General features: G+C 50.6%; 1 protein-coding gene across 5 annotated transcripts; it reads left to right on the top strand.

The window, feature by feature from the left end:
• The first annotated feature begins 348 nt into the window (after positions 1–348).
• Krba1 (KRAB-A domain containing 1) lies at positions 349–21,929 on the top strand. Of its 5 annotated transcripts, none has more exons than XM_032906608.1 (18): positions 349–721; positions 7,696–7,822; positions 8,188–8,307; positions 8,798–8,947; positions 9,596–9,748; positions 10,656–10,790; positions 11,185–11,358; positions 12,004–12,171; positions 12,901–13,101; positions 13,553–13,726; positions 14,102–14,281; positions 16,277–16,429; positions 16,940–17,092; positions 17,870–18,064; positions 18,155–18,295; positions 19,032–19,136; positions 19,479–19,592; positions 20,633–21,929. In XM_032906608.1, the coding sequence occupies exons 1-18, from the start codon at positions 710–712 to the stop codon at positions 21,442–21,444; spliced, it is 3,267 nt and encodes a 1,088-aa protein (XP_032762499.1). In that variant the 5' UTR covers positions 349–709; the 3' UTR covers positions 21,445–21,929. The 5 variants fall into 5 exon arrangements, with proteins under 5 accessions (XP_032762499.1, XP_032762498.1, XP_032762502.1 ...); XM_032906607.1 differs by having other exon boundaries at positions 351–721; positions 9,593–9,748; XM_032906611.1 differs by having other exon boundaries at positions 351–721; positions 7,683–7,822; positions 9,593–9,748.
• The last annotated feature ends 135 nt before the right edge of the window (positions 21,930–22,064 follow it).

Below are 22,064 nucleotides of genomic sequence, written 5' to 3'. Positions count from 1 at the left end.
ATATTTAAGCATAGCATTTGTCAGGAACTACTAGGGCTGCCACCATCAGAGGGCGAAACCAGCAAACAAATAGTCACATAAAATATAGTGATGCAGATGAGTGTGGTGGTGAGCCATTGTGCCCTGGCCCTCAGCCACTCAGGGTCGGGTTTACGTGACTGCGGCCTATGAGAGAAGCTGGTCCCTTTTTATCCACGCATCCGAACCTGGCACCTGTACAGGACGCGCTCAGAAAGCGCCGGATGCTGAAGGAAACGCATGAATGGTTATTTGGATAAACGGTTGTTTGCACCTGAGCATGCGCAGCCGCAAGCCTGACAGGATGTAGCGAATGCCAAGAGGGTCCCTGAACCTGAGCAGCTAGAGGTGTGAGGGACGGAGCAATAAGGGAGAACCCCCGCCACACCCCCTGAAGCCACGCCCCAGCCACGGCGCCCTCTGGGAAGTGTAGTCTGCGCTTGCGTCGTTCTCTCTGTGAGGCTGGGGGCTGCGGACGGAAGCGGGACCACCCCTCCCGGGATGCGAAGCGCGGGGCCGACCCAGAGGAGCCAACTCTGCGCCTCTCGGTGCAGCGAGTCCCCCGGCCCCGCTTCCTGTCGTGCAGAACTGGGCCGCTGTCCCCGAGGGTCTCGAGGGTCTCGGTGCAGCCTCCAGCTAGAGCCGCACCGGAAGCTGGGTGGGCCAGGGAGTCGCGAAGCTGAGTTCCGCCATGGCGCTCCAGGTAAGACGAGCCGTTGCGGACCGACGGACGCCTAGGTCGGGCTTCACGGTGCAGCGCGGTCCCCGGGGCAATAGGCCCGGGAGGAGCCGTCACCGCCGACTTTGAGCTTGGGTGAGCGGATCAAGGTCGGCCAGTGCCCAGGATTCCCTAGCCAGAAGTCTTAAGGCTCTTCCCTTCTCCCAGGACACAAGGACCTGGAGCTTTTTTTCTATCCGGGAAACTCATTCCTTTGGCTTTTCAACACAAGATATTGTGAGAGGGTGTGCACGATCGAAGCCTGAGCGGATCTTGGGAGAATAACTAAATCTGACATTTATTTTTGTTAAGATACGGAATCCCGGTGAGTTGGGCCGAAAAAGTAGGGAGAAAGAAAACAGATCGAAGTTAATGCTGCTAAAATATGTCAATCCCAGAGCTGAAGAAGAGCCCCATCAGCTGTTGTGGCCTAGGTACAGTTCCGGCAGGGTTGTAGACTGTTAAGATGCCAGGGCAGTTGCTGCACTGCCTGCTGGGTAGACACCCGGAGTCAAGTGTGCAATTTTGTTGCCCACGAGCTTTGGCCAGACTTAGGCTGCTGTGTTGAGGTTGTGTCTTGACATCACTAATAGCCCATAAGAATTCCAGGAGAAACGGTAAACCAGGTAAATCAGATAATTGGCCTTCGAGAGTCCTTTTTAGCTTTGGCTGATAGGTAGCCCAAGGACACTTTTGCTCAGATGCGCCCACCGGCCCTATCCTAGAGTCTGCTTGTTTGGGTTTTCTGTTCTGTAGATGAGGGAATTGGACCACAGATCTCTCAGACCTGATGTTCAAGGAAGAATATTCACATACTCTGTAGCTGCATAGAGAAGAAGTACAGGGTCACAGTCTGAGGGAAAGGGGCAGGGAAGGTCTAAGATCTTTGTGTTCAGTGTGACAGGGGTGACAGAATCACAGGGGTGTGTGCATAGTCTGCAGCTGGGGACAGTGAGTGGCAGCATGATACAAGGTCTGACCCTGGTAGCCTGAGGCATGCTGGGGCAATGGGGCTAGACTGAGTGCTGAAACTGCAGTTTCATATAGAGACTGACACAGTAGAAGCAGGTTCTTAGGCCCATCATGGCAATTATGAGCAAGGAGAGTGATCCACTACAATGGTCCTAGTTAGCCCAGAAGGTTTTCTTCTGAGGGTTGGGCAGGAGCCCGGATGGCAAGCCAGTGGTAGCTCCACTCTGTCTCTTCCCCTCCTTTTCCCACTCCCTGTCCTTCACACACACACACACACACACACACACTCTCACTATTTACTCTTCATTTGCTTTTTATTTTATTCTTTATATTTTTGGAGACAAGAGTCTCGTGGCTGAAGATGACCTTGATCTGATCCTCCTACAACCACCGGGAGTCAGGCATATGCTACCATAGCCCTGGGGCTTAATTCCAGGACATGCCAGGCAAACACTTTACCATCTGACCAACATCCCCAGTTCCACTTGGGAAAGCTCTGAAGGGAGCATCTCCCCACTCAAGCAAGTTCCCATCCACATCAACAAAACAAACACTGTCCGTGCAGATTGCCTTTTGAGGCTAGGTTGGAGAGAGGCCTGGAAAATATCGCATGCAAAGACCTAAAAGAGCCAGATATATTTAGCCGTGAGATAAAGAGCCACATATGCTGCCCCCCAAAGTCAGGAGTGGTGTGTAGAAGAGCCTGAGGTGGCAAGCCGTGCTCTGTAAATGGATATTAGGCAGACAGCTTGGCTCTAGTGACACTAGTCACAGCACTTGATGGGCCGCAGCATTTATTCTAGACATTCATTCTAGCCTATAGTAATTAATATTGTCTGTACAGAATCCCAATGAACTAGGATATGATCTGTAATAGGATGAGTTTGCGAAGGCTCAGATGGGGCGGCCATTTGGCTGAAGTCTCATCATTAATATATCGTCATTCCTTGCACCTTAGGTTGTGGTTCTCAAGAGGACCGACTTACACTAAGCAGACTCACATAATACTAATGAAAATGCTGTGGTTTGAAAATCCCCTCCGGATTTCACCTGTTAGAAACTTAATTCCTAGTGTCATATGTTTATGCTTTGTGGGGAAATCATTGGAGTTAATGGGTGATTGAGGGAGTAGCCTTGTTTAGAAGGCCTTTCTGGCTGGCTGGCTGGCTTGCTGGCTTTGTTTCCCCGTCAAACTATTATGTACCATACGAGATGGCAGGGGTGCCCTCAACCAACATGGCCCCTTGACCTTGGGTTTCCCAGCATCTGCAACTGTAAGAAGTCAATTTATTTTCTTTACAATCACCCTGTCTCGGGTATTCTGTTATAGTAGTAGAAACCAGAGGGGAAGGAAACCAGGTGCTTACTTCTAGTGAAAAATGAAGCTGGCAAACCGAAAAATGCATGAAGATACAGCTTCTTCGTATTTGTATATTAAAATACCTAAGATGGGTCACTTCTAAAGAACAGATTTTGGCTGGATGAGGCAATGTACACCTTTAATCTCAGCACTTGGGAGGCAGAGGCAGCTGAATCTCTTGTGAGTTTAAAGACAGCTTGACCTACACAGTAAGTTCTAGGACAACCAGGGCTACACAGTGAGGCTACTTCTCAAAAAGCAACAATAACAAACCAGACTTTCCCCTACAATTCTAGCTGCTGGGAAATCTAGAGTAGGGCAAGGAACTGGCATCTGGCAAGGGATAATGTGTGGGTTAGCTACTTTTCTGGTTGTTCTGACCAAATTCCCAGTAGAAACACCTAAGAGAGGCTAGGTTTACTTTGCCTCCTGCTTTCAGGGGATTCAGTCATGGTCATTTGTTCTGCCCTGTACTTGGGCAGAACATACTGGGCAGCAAAGTGTGTGTTCTTTAAGTCTTGGTTGGGAGATAGGGGGGTTGGCATAAAGGAACCACGAGTACTACACCCCAGAGGGTCTACTTCCAGTGATATATTAGGTCTACTTTGTAAAGTTTCTATGACCTCCTAAAATCATTCATCAGACAGGGAACAAGCTTTTAAAACATGAGCTTGGGGGCACTGGAGGACTCTTCACATTCAGCCAATAGCACTGTCGTCCCATGATGAAAGGCAGAAGGGCAGAAGAGCATGAGTAAGAGAGGAAGAAGAGGCACACCATATCTTTTTATCAAGAAATTACTTCCCCCAGAATAGCCTAATCACCCTGGCCCAGAGTGGACCCTATGTGGGAAGCCAAGAGCTAATGGAGAGCTGTCTCATAGACGTTCAGGTGCTGGACAAGCTTGAGAGCTGGCAGTACACAGCTGTGGTAGCCTGAGCCATGCTGCTGTATAGGAAGACTTCTGCTATGTGGGCCAGAATGCACATGTCGCATGGCCAAGGCCAGGGATCTGCAAGCAAGACCTCCCCTTTTACTAAACTCATCTGTAAACTTATGCTATTCTGTGGGAGCTCCCTTTCTCTGGCAGGGTCTGAAATAGTTGATCAGTTCCAGCAGTTTAGGCTGCAGGCCCCATTAGGTCAGGTCTTTCTGCTGCCATGGCTTGGCTACCCTTTCCAGTGACTCCCTTAGCCGTCACAGTGAGAAGGTTGGATTATAAACAGGGCTTCTATTGTTCTGGCTTTATGACCCTGTCTTGATGGTGAACTTTCCCTGATCCCCCATAGTTGTCTGCTTAGTGCATGAGGTGGTGAGTGTTCACACATCGTAATTTGTATGACTTCTAAAGGATAGGAGTGTTCATTAAACAGCAGCAGTACATGTGTAACGTGTGGGAGTAAAACATGCATATTTGGCCTGCAGGAGGCACGCATATGCCCAATTTGGACCCTGAGCCTGTTGTGGCAGACCTGGGAGTCTGCACTCAGCAGCTTCTGCCCACTTGCCAGCCCCCCACAGTTCCCAGGTATTGGCTGCTGGGGTACCAGAAGGGAGAGGGGAAAGAGGGCAGTATCAGAGGGGCCAGAGGACAGAGCTGTAGCAGAGATGCCACAGGAGAGGCTAGAAAGTGATGGGTAGAATACATAGAGGGGTTGTAAGATGTCCAAGTGTGGTGGGCCCCCCAAGAGCATCTAAGGCTTAGAGACATCCATGAGGATTCAGGCTTAGCCAGTAGTTAGCCCCATAGCTGTGTCTATGACAGTGGAAAGACATCTGACAAATACACAATCAGCAAAGGCACTGTCTTTTGGTGTGATGTTAGAAAGCATTTGAGGGCAGGTTCCCAGTGGCCTCCACAGGAAGTGCTTAGCTCCCCCAGCATGAAGTTGAATGACCCATGTAGAAAGCCCACTGTGGGTGGGAGTCTTGCCAGAGACTCTAGACCCAGGATTGTTAGTGAGAACAGGTTACTCAATCTGCTAGCACTTGACCCAGTTGCAGACACCTAGAAGGAAAGTGTGTGTGTTCAGCACAAACTATATCACACAGATTAACCTCTGTAACTGGTCTTTGTTACTTTGTGGTTTCTTTTTCCCACCCTTTATCCCCCTCCTATTTCACCACCTATCACTAGATAGGAGAGAAAGGATAAAAGGGAGAAAGAGATAAAGACCTCTAAATCTAATTTTTCTTTTGTTTCTACTTTGACCCTGCTCCCAACCCACCTGAACAACTGCCAACCCCCACCAATTGAGGCTCTAGCATTTATATACCCACTGAAAATTCCCAGAACTCCAGATGTCACACAATCGCAGAAACTATCTGCTGCTGGCAAAACCATGCCTCTGCTAGAGCACAAGGCAAATCACAGTCAGCTGCTACAGAGCAGCCCCATATCCCCACACCCAGGATTACAACAAAAATATATTCTTATAATATGTCTAAGGTTTTTTTAAGAGACTAAAATTCCAGAATTCTCACTACAAGCCTCTGTGTCAACCTCTAATTGGTTAGGTAGAAACCCTTTTGAGATGCACATTCCCAGGTGCCTGCTGGGACCACCTGGTGCTAGATATTTTGAAGGGCAGCAGTGCCATGCCTGCCCTGTGGTCTCTTTAGTACAGAACCTAAGATTATCCACATTTTATGTGCTAGGAGGCCAACAAGAAATGTCCTGCTAGAGGTTTGTAGAGTACCTGAGATGTTCCTGAGGGATAGTGGCCATAGTGGGCCAGGGCTACAGTTGAGGCCTGGGGAAAGAGTCTGCTGGGTTGCCCACCAGGCCATAGAGATGGTTGGGAATGCACAATGAGCCAGGAGGCAAAGGACATGACCTCTGATTGCTTCTGGGCTTCGGATGTCAACAGTCACTGGAGATGCTGCCCCTGGCCAGATATGTGACTGGATCCTAACTACTTCAAAATGTCAGGGCTCTGGGTGTCTGAGCCTATAAATGCACACTGGTAGCTGTCAGCTGTCAGGAATGGCAGGCAGAGAGCTGGCGGGGAGTGGATGACAAGGCTGTCATTCGTAGCAGAGATAGTTTTTAAAGTCAGTGACATATTCATGAATAGGCAGTAGAGTCTCCTCTGCTTTACTAGAAGTGCAGCCATTTTCTTCACACTTCCTTTCTGCAAGTCATGCTCGTTTCTAACCTAAAGGGAGTCTTTCCTTAACTTACATTCTGTTTGTGTTATTTACATGCTTGATTCCTGCCGTAACTGAAGCTTGTGTCTCTCAGACGTTGGCCCTTGTCCTGAGTTTTCATGGCTGCTTTCATGATGACTTTAAAGTAAGAGCTGTTGCTCTCAGCTTACAAAGCCACAGGAAAGGAAGCAGGGGGCAGCATGGTAGCTAAAGGTGTGAAGTGCGGATGTAAGAAGTGTTTCCTGAAGCTCCTGGGTTTCTGGGTTTCTTCTGAGCAGGTCCCTAAGGACCACACTACAAGCTTTCAGTGCTAAGTGGCAATAGGGGAGGGGTGGGGTAGGAAGCAAGGTGAGGTGGAGCCACTAGACTGCAGCCTAGGAGGGCTTTGTGGGCATCACCTCTTGCGTGTTTCTGCTGAATGATGAGCCTGGTGGTGGGTGTCACAGATCTCTGCAGTGGAATTGGCCCAGGCTGTACCAGGGTTTGTGGAGAGTTGAAGCCTTGAAGGTCAGATGGGACTGGAAGAGTGAAAGTGGATCCTGCCCAGCCACTAGGACCTTGGACCCACCCAGGAGCTGAGATCAGGGGCCCTAAGCACAGGTCAGGCCTAGGAGTGCCTGGTTCACCTGCTACCTGACTGGCAGGTGGAAAAGCGGCAGACATCTCTAGATCTTCAAGGCTTCCTGAGTTTTTTTTTGTTGCTGCCCATCCCCCTGCTTTTTGATGGTGTTTAATTTCTGACATAAATTATGCCATCCCTGCTGAAGAGCATTAAGTGGGATTTTTCTTTGCTTTGTGGGTTGATTAACCCTAGTCCAAAAGTCTGAGATGGAAAATGCTCCAAAGGGCAGAGCTTGTGAGCACTGTGATGGCACATGTGGAGAAGCCCACATCTGAGCTCACAAACGCTTGTAGTCAAAATGAGTCAAAAACTCTGTAAAAGTTACCATCAGCTAGGTTTGTACAAAAGAACAAAATATGAACAACATTCTCACTTTGACCTAAGTGTCATCTCTAAAATAACTCAGTGTGCACACGAAAACACTCAAAAACAAATCTTCAAAACATATCTGACCCCAGGAATTGGGGATAAAGAATACTAGACCTTGGTAACAAGTTGGTCTCATTAACTGATGTCTCCCTTTCAATGCCACAGTGCTGGAGTTCTGGTCCTTGGGCATTCACTTATTAACTGACACAGCAAATATAGGTCTTGCCTGTGTATGGGGGAATGTAGTTTCATCTTTCCAAGTTACACGTGTGGTGACCTTGTTTCTAAAATGTTGCTGGCAGCACATCTTCCTGGGGTTACCAGCACAGTCCCCGTAACTGCTGCTCCCAGGCCAGTCCCACCCATTTCTGCACTGCCTGTTCCCAGTGTCTACCAAGAGACCCATGAGGCTGGCTCTCAAGGGACAGTTTGGGTGGGCCTTGTTGGCATGGTTGCAGCCAACCCCCCCGGAGACTGTACCCACAGGTGCCCATCAGCTTCAAGGACTTGGCCGTGCGGTTCTCTGAAGAGGAGTGGCGGCTCCTGCAGGAGGGGCAGCGGGAATTCTACCGAGACGTGATGCGGGAAAACTACGAGACGTTGGTGTCCGTGGGTGAGGTCCTGAGGCCTCCAGTGTGGGTTGCAGGGACAGAAGAGGGTAACTGGTCTTGAGTCTCTGAGGGACCCTAGGCTCCTCCAGGTTGTGGTTTCCTCATCTGTGAATTGAGGAGTTGTAGAGAGTGTTCAGAGCTTGAGGCTGCCCAGGGCCATGCTTTCCTTTGATACTCTGCCTGTTTCTGTGAGCTGGAGTGGGGTCTGGGCACAAGGCTTTAGGGTATATGACTTTTGATCTGATGACCACATATGCTAACACATATGGAAATCTATAGGTAGATAAGCAGGCATCTAGGCCATCACATGACTGTGGGAGGGTAAAAGCCACTCTATTCCTGGTGTAACTGCTCCTTCTTTCCCCAGGGACCTCTGAGCTGCTTCCCCTCTCTGCTTTCCTGTCACCTGCAGAGGCTGGAGGAGCCACAGCAGGAGAAAACCACCAGGATAAAGGACAAAAACCCGCTTTGGAGCATAGTTCCCAGGGTGGGTCCTCCCAGTAGACTTCGAGCACTTTCTCCTAGTCATAGTTTTCAGCTCCTAGGTTCTACCCCTCAAATGACTTCAGCTAAGTTGGTCCAGGGCCTCTTGAGTCTTCGCCCTGACTCCTCTGGGTTGGAGACTCATATGGTCACTTCTATGGAGAAATGCTCAGAATAAGACCTGAGGTCGCAGGGAGACCTCTGACTTGGGCCCCCTCACCACCACCCAGAGCCAGCCTGCAGTTTAAACAGTAGAGGTGGCACGCAGGGCCCAGGTAAGGGAGGAAAGTGAGAAGACCAGATGGGACCCTTCAGTATTACCCTTGATAGAAAGGAGACAGGAGGAGCTACTGGGAGCTACTGGGCACAGAGCCCTCCTGAGTCCAGCACCCCCTTCTCTGAGCCACTTGCTGTCTTTGACTGTTCATCTGTGACTGAGAGGGTTCTCTGAGGAGCTAGGTGACTGAGCACAGGACTCACACACCTCTCCACAGGAGAGCAGCCTCAGCAGAGCCTGCACCTCACCGCGTTAGTGCAGCTGGTGAAGGAGATTCCAGAGTTCTTGTTTGGAGAAGTGAAGGGTGCTGAGGACTACTCCGAGAGTGGGAGCACCAGTCTGGATGGGGAGCAAGCAAGCCCTGAGGGTAAGTCACACAAGCTGCAAGAGTAACCTCACTACAGCCACAGTGTTGTGCACAGTCGCCTTCCAGCTCTGCTTGACCTCCTCACAGTGTGCTCACCCTCCCAGCCTCTGGGACCTGTCGAGTACAGGGACAGCTCACGCCTTTCCTTGGTGTTCTGGTGCGGGTGATCACCACCACCTGGTGATCCCTCCCTGTTGCCTTGCACCTTGCAGTGGTGAGCAGTGTGTTTGTCCCTATTGAGCAGATGGAGGACAAGAGAGAAGCTGAGCTGTGTCCTGATAACCAGTGGGGCCCAGGTCCTGTTGCCGGCCTTGCTCATCCTGCTTCACAGACTATCTGTTCTTTCCCTGTCTACTTGGTCAGCTCAGTACCAACCTCCTCCTTGAGCATGTCGTGTCCCGCTACCCATTGGAGCCCTCTCTAGTTAACGTTGGGAGGGCGCAGAGGTATAGAGTGGCCTCATACTCCGTGCTCTGTGCTTTACCAGGACATGGCCAAGACCATGCATCTTAGTTTCAGAGCTCAGCAATGGCGTACGCAGGTCACTGACTCCTGGTGGTCGTTAGTGGACCATGACAGGGAAAACACTGGCAGCGGTCATGTTAGGACAACTTACCAGTTGGCATCTTCTCCATCTCCCAACAGTAGCCGTGGCTGTGGAAGCTTGCCCTCCCCGAGGCCTGATCAGTTCTCTTCCGGAGAGCCCTGCAAGCCACCCCAGCCTGGCCACCACACCCACAGGCAGCTCAACTTCCAGCAGCCTTCCTGGAGCCTGGGCACAAGGAAGCCCCTTACCTGCTAGTGAGTCTGACCTAATATGTACAGGGACACCCAGCACTGTAAAGGCCTAGCCCGGGAACCTGGCCATAGACCCTGCGCCCTTTTCACTTCCTCTGCCTCGGCTTGCTCTGTAGCTAACTGGAAACAAAGGTCTCTGAATAGTGAGAGAATTCTCTTGGCCTCTGGTCTGCAGACCAGGTGATATGATGCTTAATTCCAGATGGCCTGTTCCCCATGTTGATTACTGAGGACTGTATGTATACACAGGGAGCTCTGAGCAGTTCCTAATATACAGGCCCTGCAGGCCATTAACCTGTGTGCACCTGCTCAGATTCTCAGACTCTCAGCAAAGCTAGCCCCAGGGGAGCAATGCTGGTCACCAGAGCTTCTCTGGGGTCTCATTTTATCTTTCAGAACTCTTCAAGATTGTACTTGTCTGAATGTTTTGGTTTTTGTTTTGTTTTTGGTTGTGAGCCTAGCCTTTAATGGCTGAGTAATCTCTCCAGACCCGTTTTGGTGTTTTAATTTAGAATATTTAAAGTAATAAAGATTAAAAAGGACATCCCCAAAAAACGTACTCCAATTAGCTGTTGTTCCAAGTGCCATCTGCCTTACAAGCCCCACGTAAGAGTCTGGAGTACAAGGCTGACCTGTGCAGCTGCTGGCTTCACTGGCTGGGCTAGAATCACAGACTGGGATCAGAGGAAGGGTCTGGAAGCATTTGACTGAACCAGTGTTAGCATTTACAGCTAGACCAGAAGGAACTGGGAAACAGCTTCCAGCCCTGTTAGAGCAAATCCTCCAAAGATGGCCCCAGCTTGAGGCTAATATTTACAATTTGGATGACTCTCAAAGGGTTGGTAAACAGATCTGGGGAGATCCCGGGATGTGAGTCCCTCCCTAACATGGCCTTCTTTATGTTTTGCAGTAGAAACTGACGATAAACCACTGTCTATAGAGAAGGAAGGTGTAGGAGTCTCGGGAGAGACCTCCATTCATTCCCCTCAAAGCCTGGGCCAGAGCAAGAGTTACCTAAGACAGGATAGAGGCAGCATGGGAACAGGTAAAAGACTGACTTTCCTGAGGTGAGCAGCCTAGAGTAAGTGGGGTCAGTGAAAGTCATGTCACTCATCCAACTGAACTCCACGACATCCCTATAGCCAGTGGTTCTCAACCTTCCTAATGCGACCCTTTAAATAAGTCCTCATGTTCTGGTGACCCCCAATCATAAAATTAATTTCTTGCTACTTTATAACTGTAATTTTGCTACTGTTATAAATCGTAATGTAAATATCTGATATGCTATTCCCAAGGAGGTTGCAACCCACAAGTTGAGAACCGATGCTATAAGATAAGCCTGTGCGTTTGAATGCGTGCCCAGAGATGTTGGAGGTAGCTGAGGGTCTCATGCTGCCTGTCAGGACTACACTGACCTTAGCTACCTTGTACATGCATAGGCACTCTTCCTGAGAACAGTCCATTGCAAGGCCTCATCAACTGTCTGAAGGAGATCCTTGTGCCCAGGCCCCAGCACCGGGGAACAGTGCCAGATTTGCCACCTTCTCCCCCTGGCCTAAGTGTGTTGAAGCAGACCAGAGCTGAGGTAGAAGCTGAGAGCCTGCCCTGCCCGGGTGAGTCCCTGGATACTTGGCCTGCCCAGGCCAAAGTCTCCAAAGTTCCAGAAGGTTCAGACCGGCATTCATAGATATTACTGTGTTCTATACTGTCTCCTGTGATATGACCACTGGGTGCTCCTGTGTCCCTAGGATCAAGGATCTGAAGCCCAATGGCTCTTTCTAGGACAGCAGCAGCAGACTTGATCTGTTTTCCTCACTTTTCTCTGTTCCTTCTGATGTGGGACTGAGGAGAACTCTTTTCTGTTAACATGAATGAGTGTCACTGGATGCTCAGGTCTGCCTGAGATTTCCCTCACAAGACTGTCAAGCTTTGAGCCTTGGTCTTGTACCTGTAGAGGGGGACTGTTCCATCCTCTGACTTGGGGTGAACTTAACTACAGAATTACCCTCATGTATAACGTTACCTGTGTCTCTCAGTACACCTCGGAGCTACATTCAGAGCTCTGAAACTGCCAGTCCTCTCCTTCAGTTTCTGTCCTGAGTGATAGCTGTGCCCAGTGCTGCCCACCTGCAAAGTCTATAGGTCCAGTTTCTGGCCCTGTGATGCTCAGATGGCAGACACCTCAGGACAGACCTCGTCTGTCTGTCAGGAGACTGAAGATACTGAACTTAAGTGAGACGTGGTGCTTTTTCCCTTAGTGAAGACAGAGGCAGCAGCCGGGGATTGTCCCCTTCAGGGCTTGCTGAACTGTCTGAAGGAGATCCCGAAAGCTCCAGACCAGCGTCCCAGCCCCTCAGGAGCATCAGACTTGCAGCTGCAGGAGGATCCAGGGAAAAGGCATTCTGGAGGTAAAGGCCACTCACTAGGTTAGTGGTGGGGGAACTAGATGTAATGTGTTTGGTTTCCCTGCTCTAAGTAACAGCTATGTGACCCTTCACACCAAAATCTGACGCCCTGTATCAGCGTGTTAGTCAGAGGACCCAGGATTGGATTTCATCACTGTACAAAGAGCAAAGCAGTTGGAGATCCCTAGTCGGTGCTTCATAATTTTCCAAACTGTCTCTTGTTATAGGAGGTAAAAGTACTAGAACTTTCTAGAAGGGATATTGGGGAGATAGACATGAACTAGAGGGCAAGAATTGCAGCAGAGTAGATTGTAATGGTCACTGGGGATTCCTCTTGTCCTGTGCTCAGGCATGGTGCTATGACTGGAGGTTGGGGTCCTAGCACATATATTTGGACTGGGATCATTTGTCAGTTCATCAATAAGCTCGTATTCCTCAGAACATGGCCTTAAAAGGGTGGAGAGGGTGAGTTTGAGCCAAGCCTGCTGCATGAGAAGCAAGATCTGACTTGTTGCTGACCAAGGAGGAGTTCATTTTTAACATGTCTTAGAAAGCTCTAGAGCACTCAGGGGTGAGAGAGGTGTAACTTGGATCTATGCTTGGGATAGCGACTATACCCAGAGCCAGTGACTGCTATGGAGGCAGAGGCGCCTTGAAAGTCCCTCCTAAGCCTATAAAGAGGAGCTTCTCAGGACTTAAGGTAAGTCCAAGCCTGAAATCAAGGCTCCCCAGCAATCACTTCTCCCACAGGGATGAGACACCTCCAGACTCCTCCTCCCCACCCTAGTCACGGAGCTGGCAATATGCTTACCACAGTGAAGGTGGAGGATGGCTGGGCCCAAAGTCCCCCAGTACCAGCACCCTGTCAACTTGGCAGACAGGGCTACCGCTCCCACTCCATTGGAGACAACAGAGAAGTCCGTGTGCCCCGCTGGGGCCCCATGGCTCTAGGTAAGTTCTGGGTTATCTACCCACATATTCCAGTGGGAATGAGTTCCAAAGCCCAACAGGAAAAGTACCTGCTTCTCTTTGGCCAAGGAGCCTTTTCCTTTGCCTCTCCTCCCAAGCTGTTCCACTGTAGTCTATGTTCTTAATCCATGCCCATGTACAGGCAGCCCTCTGGTTTTGGGACCTTCCTTTTGCAGTGAGGTGCTGGCTACTGCATATGGGTGGCTGTCCCACCCTTCTCCTCAGAGTTGGGGTCAGCGCCATTCCTTCTTTAGAAGCAGAAAACACTTTGAGAGTTCCTCGCTAGAGGATCTGCTTAGCAGATCCCTGGAGCCTGCTATAGAAGCAGGCTGTGGGCTGGCCAGCCAGCCAGTCAGCCAAGAGCCAAGCTGGGGTCTGACAAGCAGGCCAGGGCCCAGCAAGAGAGGAAGATAAGGTGTCTTCTCTTGTCCAGCCAGCAGGACCTCAAGTTCACCCCTAGAAGCTCTGGAGGCCTGTCTGAAGGGCATTCCTCCAGGTGGGTCATCACCTCTTCAGTCTCTAGCCATCTCATGGTCCAGAAGTCCCCAGCCAGGAGACGCTGGATCTCAGAGGTTTGAGCTACAGCAACAAGGATCTCACAGTGAAGGTACTTGGGCCAGGGTTGGCAGTTATTCCTGTGTGCACAGTGGAGGGAGGTACTAGTCATCTCTCTGGACCTCCTCGAGTATATGTCCTTCTTTCCTAACCCCTGCTTGATGCCTTCCCCCAAATAGCTATCCAGGTTTAGTGAGAGCCAAATTCTACCCAACCACTTTCCCTGCTCTGAGGACTTCTCCTTATTCCCAAGAACGTTTGGGAGGTGGGGAGCAGGTAGATGCTAGGCTGACTTTTCATCAGTGCCATGGGAAACCCTGTAAGGGGAAAGGGATCTCTGGGCTGGGTCTCCTGGTACCATATACTCTAAGGCCCCAGGATTTCTCCAGCAGGCTCTGGCTTGACCCAGTTATACTTCTCTCTGCAGAAGCTACAAGGGAGCCACTTCTGCCTCTGAGCTTGCAGGGCTATGTGAGAGAAGGACCTGGGATTCAAGGCTGTGGCTCTCAGGGTGCTGCCTCTACCAGCTTCTCCTCAGCCAGCAGCAGTGATGGGGATCTGGATTTCAGGAGTCCCCGGAGCAGCCAGGGGCAGAGGCTTGGGAAAGGTGAGCTGCTGGTCCAGCAGAGGTTGTAGTCCCCGGGAAGGAGTACAAGGTCCTTGTCCACCATTATCTCTGCTCTAACACCAAAAGAAGAGTTAGGAGTTCACAGCAGAAGCAGATTCAGGACTTGTCTTGGCAAAGCGGCAGAGTGTTGTGGTGACTTGGCTCAGAGGGGGTAGGACAATGACTGGCCATGTGTCCTTAACCTCCCTTTATAGTAAATGCTCCCTATTCCAGACAGAATGAAGTGTCTCTAATGCTAACTGACCTCCAGCTTAGGGGAAATAGAGTGAGAACCACAGAAGACTGACTGCCTTCAGAGTTGTACTCAGTATCATGTGCCTCCCTGGGCCCTGCCGAAGGGAGTCAGTCTTGACAACTTTGGGGTCTTATGAGCTCTCTCAGCATCTCCCTCTGCCTTTCCTCTTGGAACAGTCATGTCTGCCTTGTCCTGTGGTGGATACCCGGTTCATCTGCCCATCTGTGCCCTGGCCACATTCATTGTTAGTGGGAAGACCTGGAAATGTAAAACTGACATCTGCCTCAGTGACTTGGCACCAGCAGCTTAAAGAGTGACTTGTTTTAGTTTACTGTGATGAGTTAAACCAGTCTCCCAGGGCTTCCTCGGGCATTGATGGCTGTAGGAAGCTACATTTTCTCAGAGTCCCCAAGCACACACCTCCCAAGCTCCTCATTCAGCGACTCTAAGTCAACAGCAGAATCAGCGTGAAGCTTAGCTTGTGGCACTGCCCAGCTTTTAAAGCAGCAGAGCTGATACTAAGGACAAGGACAAAGCCAGCTGAGTAAGTCACATGTTTATGTGTGTCCTGTTCTTGCCCTGATCAGAGACTCTGCTGGTTTTGCCAAACACTGCTTAATGGTAATAGTGGGCAGGATGACTTAGTTTGCTTTTGTCTGGTACATACATAGAAGAGCTAAGTAACATTTTGCTGCAAGTTGTAACCTTCAGGAGGCTGCTTTCATTGTAGATCCTGCTTTTTTCTCTTCCTGAGTCCTATTGAGGCAACACCTGCTCCCACACCCCCACACCCCCAACCCCTTTCTCCTCCCCCAACCCCCGCTCCTCACAGTGTACAAATCAAATGCTCTTCAGCTTTTAGCTTCTCCCACGTGTGTGTGTGTGTGTGTGTGTGTGTGTGTGTGTGTGTGTGTGTGTGTGTGTGGGGTGTGTGTGTGTGTGTGTATCATGGCATATATATGGTAGAAGACAGCTTGCAGCAGTCAGTTCTAAACTTCAGACACCAAACTGTTCTGGAGATCAAACTCAAGTGTACTCAGGCTTGGCACCAAGCACCTTTGTCTGCTGTGGCTTCCGCTTCTAAGCTATGCTATGCTACACCAGCCCCACGTGACAGCCTCTTGTTTACAACCTCTGCCCAGGTCCAGAGTAGACAGGAGGTGCCTCACAAAGGAATGTGGCCAGTGCTGTCTGTTAACCTTATCCCACTAGAATCTCACACCGTCTAGTTCATGTTAGTTGCATAAGACTGTATGACTAGGAATGCTGTCGGCGATGTGTCTGAAACCTGTGGAGAATTAGACTTCCTGTAACCTGATGTCATACTTAGAGGCAAAAAGGCCTGCAGCTTGCCCTCCTTGGAAGGTGAAAAGAAGCCTTGTACACATTTGATTATTAGGGTATCCTACACAACAGGAGGCAGCATCACCCCTCGCCATGGTGACAAGCTGTTGTACTGAGGGAGCCTAAAACCTATACCTGCAACTAGACTCCTTCATTCTAGCCCCCAAGGCAGACTTCTGTGTCGGCTTTCTCCAGAGCAGCCTAAGCACGGGCTACCCCAAAGCCAGGGATGACAAGTGTTTGGGTCACGTCTCCATCTGGGACCCTAACTACCAGGACATGTCCTATATTCTGTGTCTCCTTCCTCTGCTTTAATCAGGACAAAAGAGACAAGCTCCAGGGATTCACAGGGCACTGGCTACCCATCCAAGACTGTTCATGTTTGACTTTCACAGGCTATGCACCAGGAAACTCTCCACTTCAGGGCCTGGAGAACTGCCTGAGAGAGATCCCTGTTCCCAGGCCACAGGCTGCCTGGCCTTGCTCCTCAGCTGTCAATAGGGGGTTGAAGAGAACAGAGCCCAGGAACTGGACTGGAGACAGAGAAGGTAACGAAATGGTAGCTGTGGATACTTGAGAGAAGAGCAATCCTTCCTATCCTACACTGTGGCTTTGGCAGCAAGCGATGTCGCAGCCCTCAGATCTCAGTTGAGCTGGGAGGATGCTCTGAAACAGGCTGATGACAGTCAGATAGGTAGTCACTCCCCCACACATGCAGACTCACGGGCAGATGAGCCACAGGCAGAGTACAGCGTCCAAGACGTGGAGGCCAAGCACCACTGTGTGCTACCCACTGAGCCAGAGCGTGGCTGGCCAAGTGTTCTGACATGGCTGCATCATCCCTTATGCCCTGTGGTCTGGGCACTGAGCTGTACACCTCCTGAGATTCCATGTGGCTTGGGTCGGGAGTAAAAGGTTTTGGTTGGTGCTGTGACCAAGCAGAGCCATTTCCACATCTGCAACTTGTGTGCTAAAAGCCTGGCAGTAGCAGAAATTCTGTTCATTCTGTGGCAGTATGAGATGCCACAGGACTATCAGGACTATTCTCATTAAAACAGGACTGAGGGGTGAGGCCTCTGAGCCACCCCACCTCAGACAGCGTCATGGAGAAGTACCCAGCAGGAGTCTCCATGGAGGCAGTCCACAGACCTGCACTCCCACCTGCCACCAAGTGACTCCCAGGCCAGGAACATGGCAGTGGCCACAAGAGGGTGAGCTTCCTTCAGGGCATACATCATAGTTTACCCCCAGTTAGTTTTTGTCCAGGCAGTAGCCTTCCCTTCTCTGTCTTTCTATTTCTTTTTTTTTTTTTTTTTTTGGTTCTTTTTTTCGGAGCTGGGGACCGAACCCAGGGCCTTGCGCTTCCTAGGCAAGCGCTCTAACCCCTGAGCTAAACCCCAACCCCTGTCTTTCTATTTCTGTCCGCCCTCCCTTCCCTTGCATGGACTGTAGAAGTGGACAGAAAGAATAGGATGTTGTGTGGTCTCCCTGTGTGGTCTGCAGCGGAGATGCTGCATGACTGACAGATACACCTCATTGACTGTAGGCGGCTCTAGGAGGACCATGCTAGTCAGTCTCTGCAGTGGGTAGAAGGAGGACACTTCGAGCATCAGTGGCCCTCAGTAAACTGCAACTCTTGTGTGGTGCTGTATAGAGGGTCTGCTGAGAAGAGGGCTGGCAACCTACTACCCAGAGGGAAGGAGCTGAGCTTGCAAGGCTCAGGACCTAACAAACCTGATCAGGAATAGTTTCTCCCAATCAGAAATTCTAGATCTTCCAGGAACTTCCAGAAAGTTCTGCAGCTCACTGAACCAGGGACATGGCTAGCTACTGGCTTTGCTTCTCTGCCTATAACTGGGAAGTAAGTTATTCAGGATCCACTAGAGTCCATGGGGTGTGGCTGAGCAGAAAAAGACAAATCCCAAGTGCCTGGCTCTCCAGACTGCTACTGTCAGGTACTAGTCAGTGAACTCTTCTCCTTTGTTTAGAGACAGCCACCATGCCCTCCCCTCTGCACCGCCTGGAGAACTCTCTGAGGGGGATCTTGCCCATGAGGCCCTTGCGCTTCACCTGCGTGACTGGCCCCGGCCCCAGTCCCAGCCCATGCTCCAGCTCCAGCTTCAGCAGCTCTGATGGAGAAGATCTAAGACCAGAGCCTGCCTTTTGGCAGCCACCCCTCCAACGTGAGTCTGCTAGCATGGGGGTGGGAGGAACAGTAAGCTGCTCGTTGGGGTCCCCGTCAGTACTCTGATGCTAGCTTACTTATGGCACAGAGAAAGACCACCTTCCCCCCTGTAAGGACCCAGTTCATCTGCACCCTGTCTCTGGAGCGTCTCCAAGAGTCAACGACAATACCTGTTCTGCCGAAGACCCTGAGAGAGCAGAGCCCAGGGCCTGCAGCAACCTCAGTGCAGGTGAACCTAGAGTCTCCCTGGATGACAGCCACATGTCCCCAGTGGGCCAAGGCTCCAGGCTTCAATCTCTACATTCCACTGTCCTTTTGCTGGCTCTCATTAAAATGTTCCCCTAATTTTTTATGCTTTAGAGCTTGTAAGGCTGGGCCAGAGAGAAGGTAAGCCCAGGAGCCAAGGACTGTGTTCTATTAGGGGGTCTGGGTAAACCACCAAGTGATGTATACATTATAAATATTATATATCATATATATTATGTATTATATATATGTGTTCATTAATATATGCTCACATGCATATGTGTACACACACACCATTGGTATCCAATAGTATTTTTAAGATGACAATTTTAACAAAAGAAATATCGGGCTGGAGAGATGGCTCAGTGATTAAGAGCATTTCCAGAGGTTCTGAGTTCAATTCCCAGCAACCACATGGTGGCTCACAATCATATGTAATGGAATCTGATGCCCTCTTCTGGTGTGTCTGAAGACAGCTACAGTGTACTTACATATAATAAATAAATCTTAAAAAAAAAAATAAAAGAAATATCAAAAGTGTTGTTTTTCATTGTTAAAGCATTTATCTAGCATACATTAGGCCCTGGGTCTGATCCCCAACATCACATACACAATTACGTAATGAGAATAGAACTTGTGAAATTGGCCCAGAAGTACAGAAATGACACCTGGTATTACAGCTAAGGTGTGACCCTGTGACCCAGACTTTGTTTCTACAGGAAGAGCAGAAGAGAAGACACACCCACCCAGAAGAGAGGATGGTGCAGAGCGCACATGCCAGCCTGGCCCTGTCAGCAGTGCTGAAGGAAAAGAAGGAAAAGGAGGTAGGGGCCCAAAACCGTCTTCAGAGGCTGCTCCCCTCATAGGCTCTGGCTGCCACCTGTGCAGGACTCAGGAGGAGCTACATTCCTCACATTTCCTTATCAGACACCGAGGATTTAGTAGGAAATGGCAGAGCGGGTCCCCATATGCCACAGCAGGCCAGCCGTCAGTGTTAGGCTCCCTAGCATCTTGTATCTGACTTAATCATGTTTTTCAAGTTGAAGAGTTTTCACTGGGGTGAGGGTAGGAATGGGGGTTGTGGCTCATCAGAATATCCCCATGTCGGAGTGGTGCTGACAAAGCAATATTGTCCTAATTCCTCGAGCTCTGTGCTCTCTCTGCAGAGGCAGCTGGGCACCCGTGGCCTGCCCCTCAGCTGGAGGAAAGGTCTGAGCCCAAGGGTCCTGAAGAAGACTCCAGGGACCTGGAGCCTGGACAGGCACAGCCCAGTGCCACAGGTGAGCTGATGGCTCTTCAGCATTCACTGTGCTTTAGTGGCCGCTGGGAGATTCAGAACCGGATCCCATCCTAAGGAAGTAAACATGTTCTAGGTTCATCATTTGGGTCACGTTAGGAAAGCCTTACACTGAAGCCACTCAGTACTTGGGTCACTTTACTTCCGGGTTTTCATAAAAGTGCACAAGCTCACCTTTTAGAGACACTGAGAAGCATATGGAGTCAAAGTGTGGGTTTGAGGGAACTGAACCTCAGCGCTGTTGAGATCCTGCACAGCGCACAGCTTCACATTAGGGACCCACGGTGACAACCGGCAGGGTGATGTCCCCATGTCTTGAGCTGTGCTGGGAAGGCCTCACGGGTATGCAGGACCCGAGTATCTGTGCCATATGCTTGCTCTTACACCTGTGTGGGTGCCTTCTAGGCCTCCACCTCCTCCTCCGAGAATGCAAGGCTTTGTTGAGAGCCCTGGCTGCCCTTCTTCGGATGAAGCGTCAGACCACATTCTTATTTGTTTTGTGGTGTTTGTTAGATTTTGATTGAGACAAGGTTTCACCAAGTAACCCAGGCCACCTGGAGCATGTGATCCTGCTGCCTCAGTTTCAGATCCTCACTTTAATTGAAAAGCTTGGGGAGACAAGATGTGAGTCCTTGGGCCACTCTGGCCATTGCCTGTCCTTCACTGTCTGCACCCCTAACGATACTGAAAAGACAAGGGCAGGCCTTGACGGGGCTTTACAGACAGTAGATCCCTCTTCCGTTCTGGGCTGAGTGAGTGAAGAATGTCAGGGGCCTTGACCAGTACCATGGTGCCTGGGGTGAGACCCACTACAAGACACGTGGGACTAAAGAATCAGACCGTTTTGGGAAAGGGGGAACCTAAGATTAAGTTCTCTGGAAACCTGGCCTTCTGGGCAGAATACTGAATATACTAACAAGGTTACTGGAGCTAGAGAAAAGACCTTCATCTAGGCGCTCTTACCTGCCCTTCCTCTGCTTTCCTTCATCTAAGCACTCTTACGCACCCTTCCTCTGCTTTTAGCCAGGACTCACGGGAAGCTGTTCTCTGGGGACCTTCCGGAACCACCTAGCAAGTCTCCCCTCCCCACAACTGTCTTGTCAAAATGGTCACCCACTTCTCTTCAGCCACCATGCCCCTGTGGCAGGTCCCTGCAGCAGGAACTGCATAACCTTGGCACTGCCCTCACGGACAAGCTAGACCAGCTTGCAGCAACCTTGGCAGGCCTGACTCAGGAAGTTGCAACCATGAGGACCCAAATGGATCAGCTGGGAAGGCGCCCATGGAGCCTTGGGCCAAAGGGTAAGGGTTCCTGGCGGTTGGCCCTCCCACAGAGACCTCGCTGGGTCAACAGACTGAACCACCGACATCTACCCTACTGGAGACAGAAGGGCCCCACCAGGCCCAGACCAAAGATCCTGCGGACCCAGGCAGAAGGCTGCAAGGCTGGTGACCACTCAGGACTCCCTAGAGGGAAGGGTAGTTTGGTGCCTCAGCTGCCTCCAGAAGCTTCCTCAGTAGAATCTTCCAGGCCCACCTGTAGTTCATCCCAGCAGATCTCCTCTACACCTGGAAGCCACACTGTGCTGACTGCACACCCCTCTCTGGAACACACTGAATGCTACCAGAATCCCCTCTCCCCTTCAGTGCCTACTGCCTTGGTCCCCCTTGTGGCCTCGCCTACAACCAGTGCAGACCCAGAACCTCAGACTGCTAGAGGGGCAGCAGTCAGCATTCCAAACCAGCCCAAGGACCCTAACAGCCTGCTAGGGGATGCCCTCAGCAGAGACCTCTGGGGAGGTGACCACAGGGATCCAAGATGGGGGGCCCATTAACTGGGCTGTTTGCTCAGCCTTGCTGGGGACTCTGGGTGGCAGGGATGTCCTGGTGGGACCCTCTGGAATCCAACCATCCCAGGCTGTCTGCTTCCAGGGGTTGTATTTTCCTTCTTACCTGTTCAACCAGCCTTCTCATTGCTGCTGCAAGCGTGGCTCTGCCTCTTCTATGCCAAGCCTCCATGGTGTCTGCATAGAGCCACGGAAGAGGCATTCCTCAGCCATGCCTCTGGCTTTCTTGGCTCGGGTTCAGTCGGTTGCTCTTCCTCCTTGGCAAAGCCATATAGGTTCCAGGTGGGTGTCGTGCATACCACATGTGCACAGAGCGAGCTGCAGAGGGCACCACAAGGGCACCTTACCCTGCTCCTGATCTCAAGAACACTAAAAGGCTAGCCTTTGATCTCATTTAGGGAGAGCCTGGCTGAGGTCTAAGCTGAATTTACCCATACGGATTCTAAAATTAAATATATTAGTTGCTAAGTAAAGGCCATTGGCTTCTGTGGAAGGTGCTCAGAGGGGCGACACTCGGGCATGGTTGCCTGGATTGTCACCAGTACATTGGGAACTCGGCAGCTGGCGTTCCCTTTTCCACACATGCATCTCACGGGAACTGAGCATGT

Source organism: Rattus rattus, chromosome 6 (assembly GCF_011064425.1).
Source record: "Rattus rattus isolate New Zealand chromosome 6, Rrattus_CSIRO_v1, whole genome shotgun sequence".
Lineage (NCBI taxonomy): Eukaryota > Metazoa > Chordata > Mammalia > Rodentia > Muridae > Rattus > Rattus rattus.
This window is presented reverse-complemented; position numbering and strand designations above follow the sequence as displayed.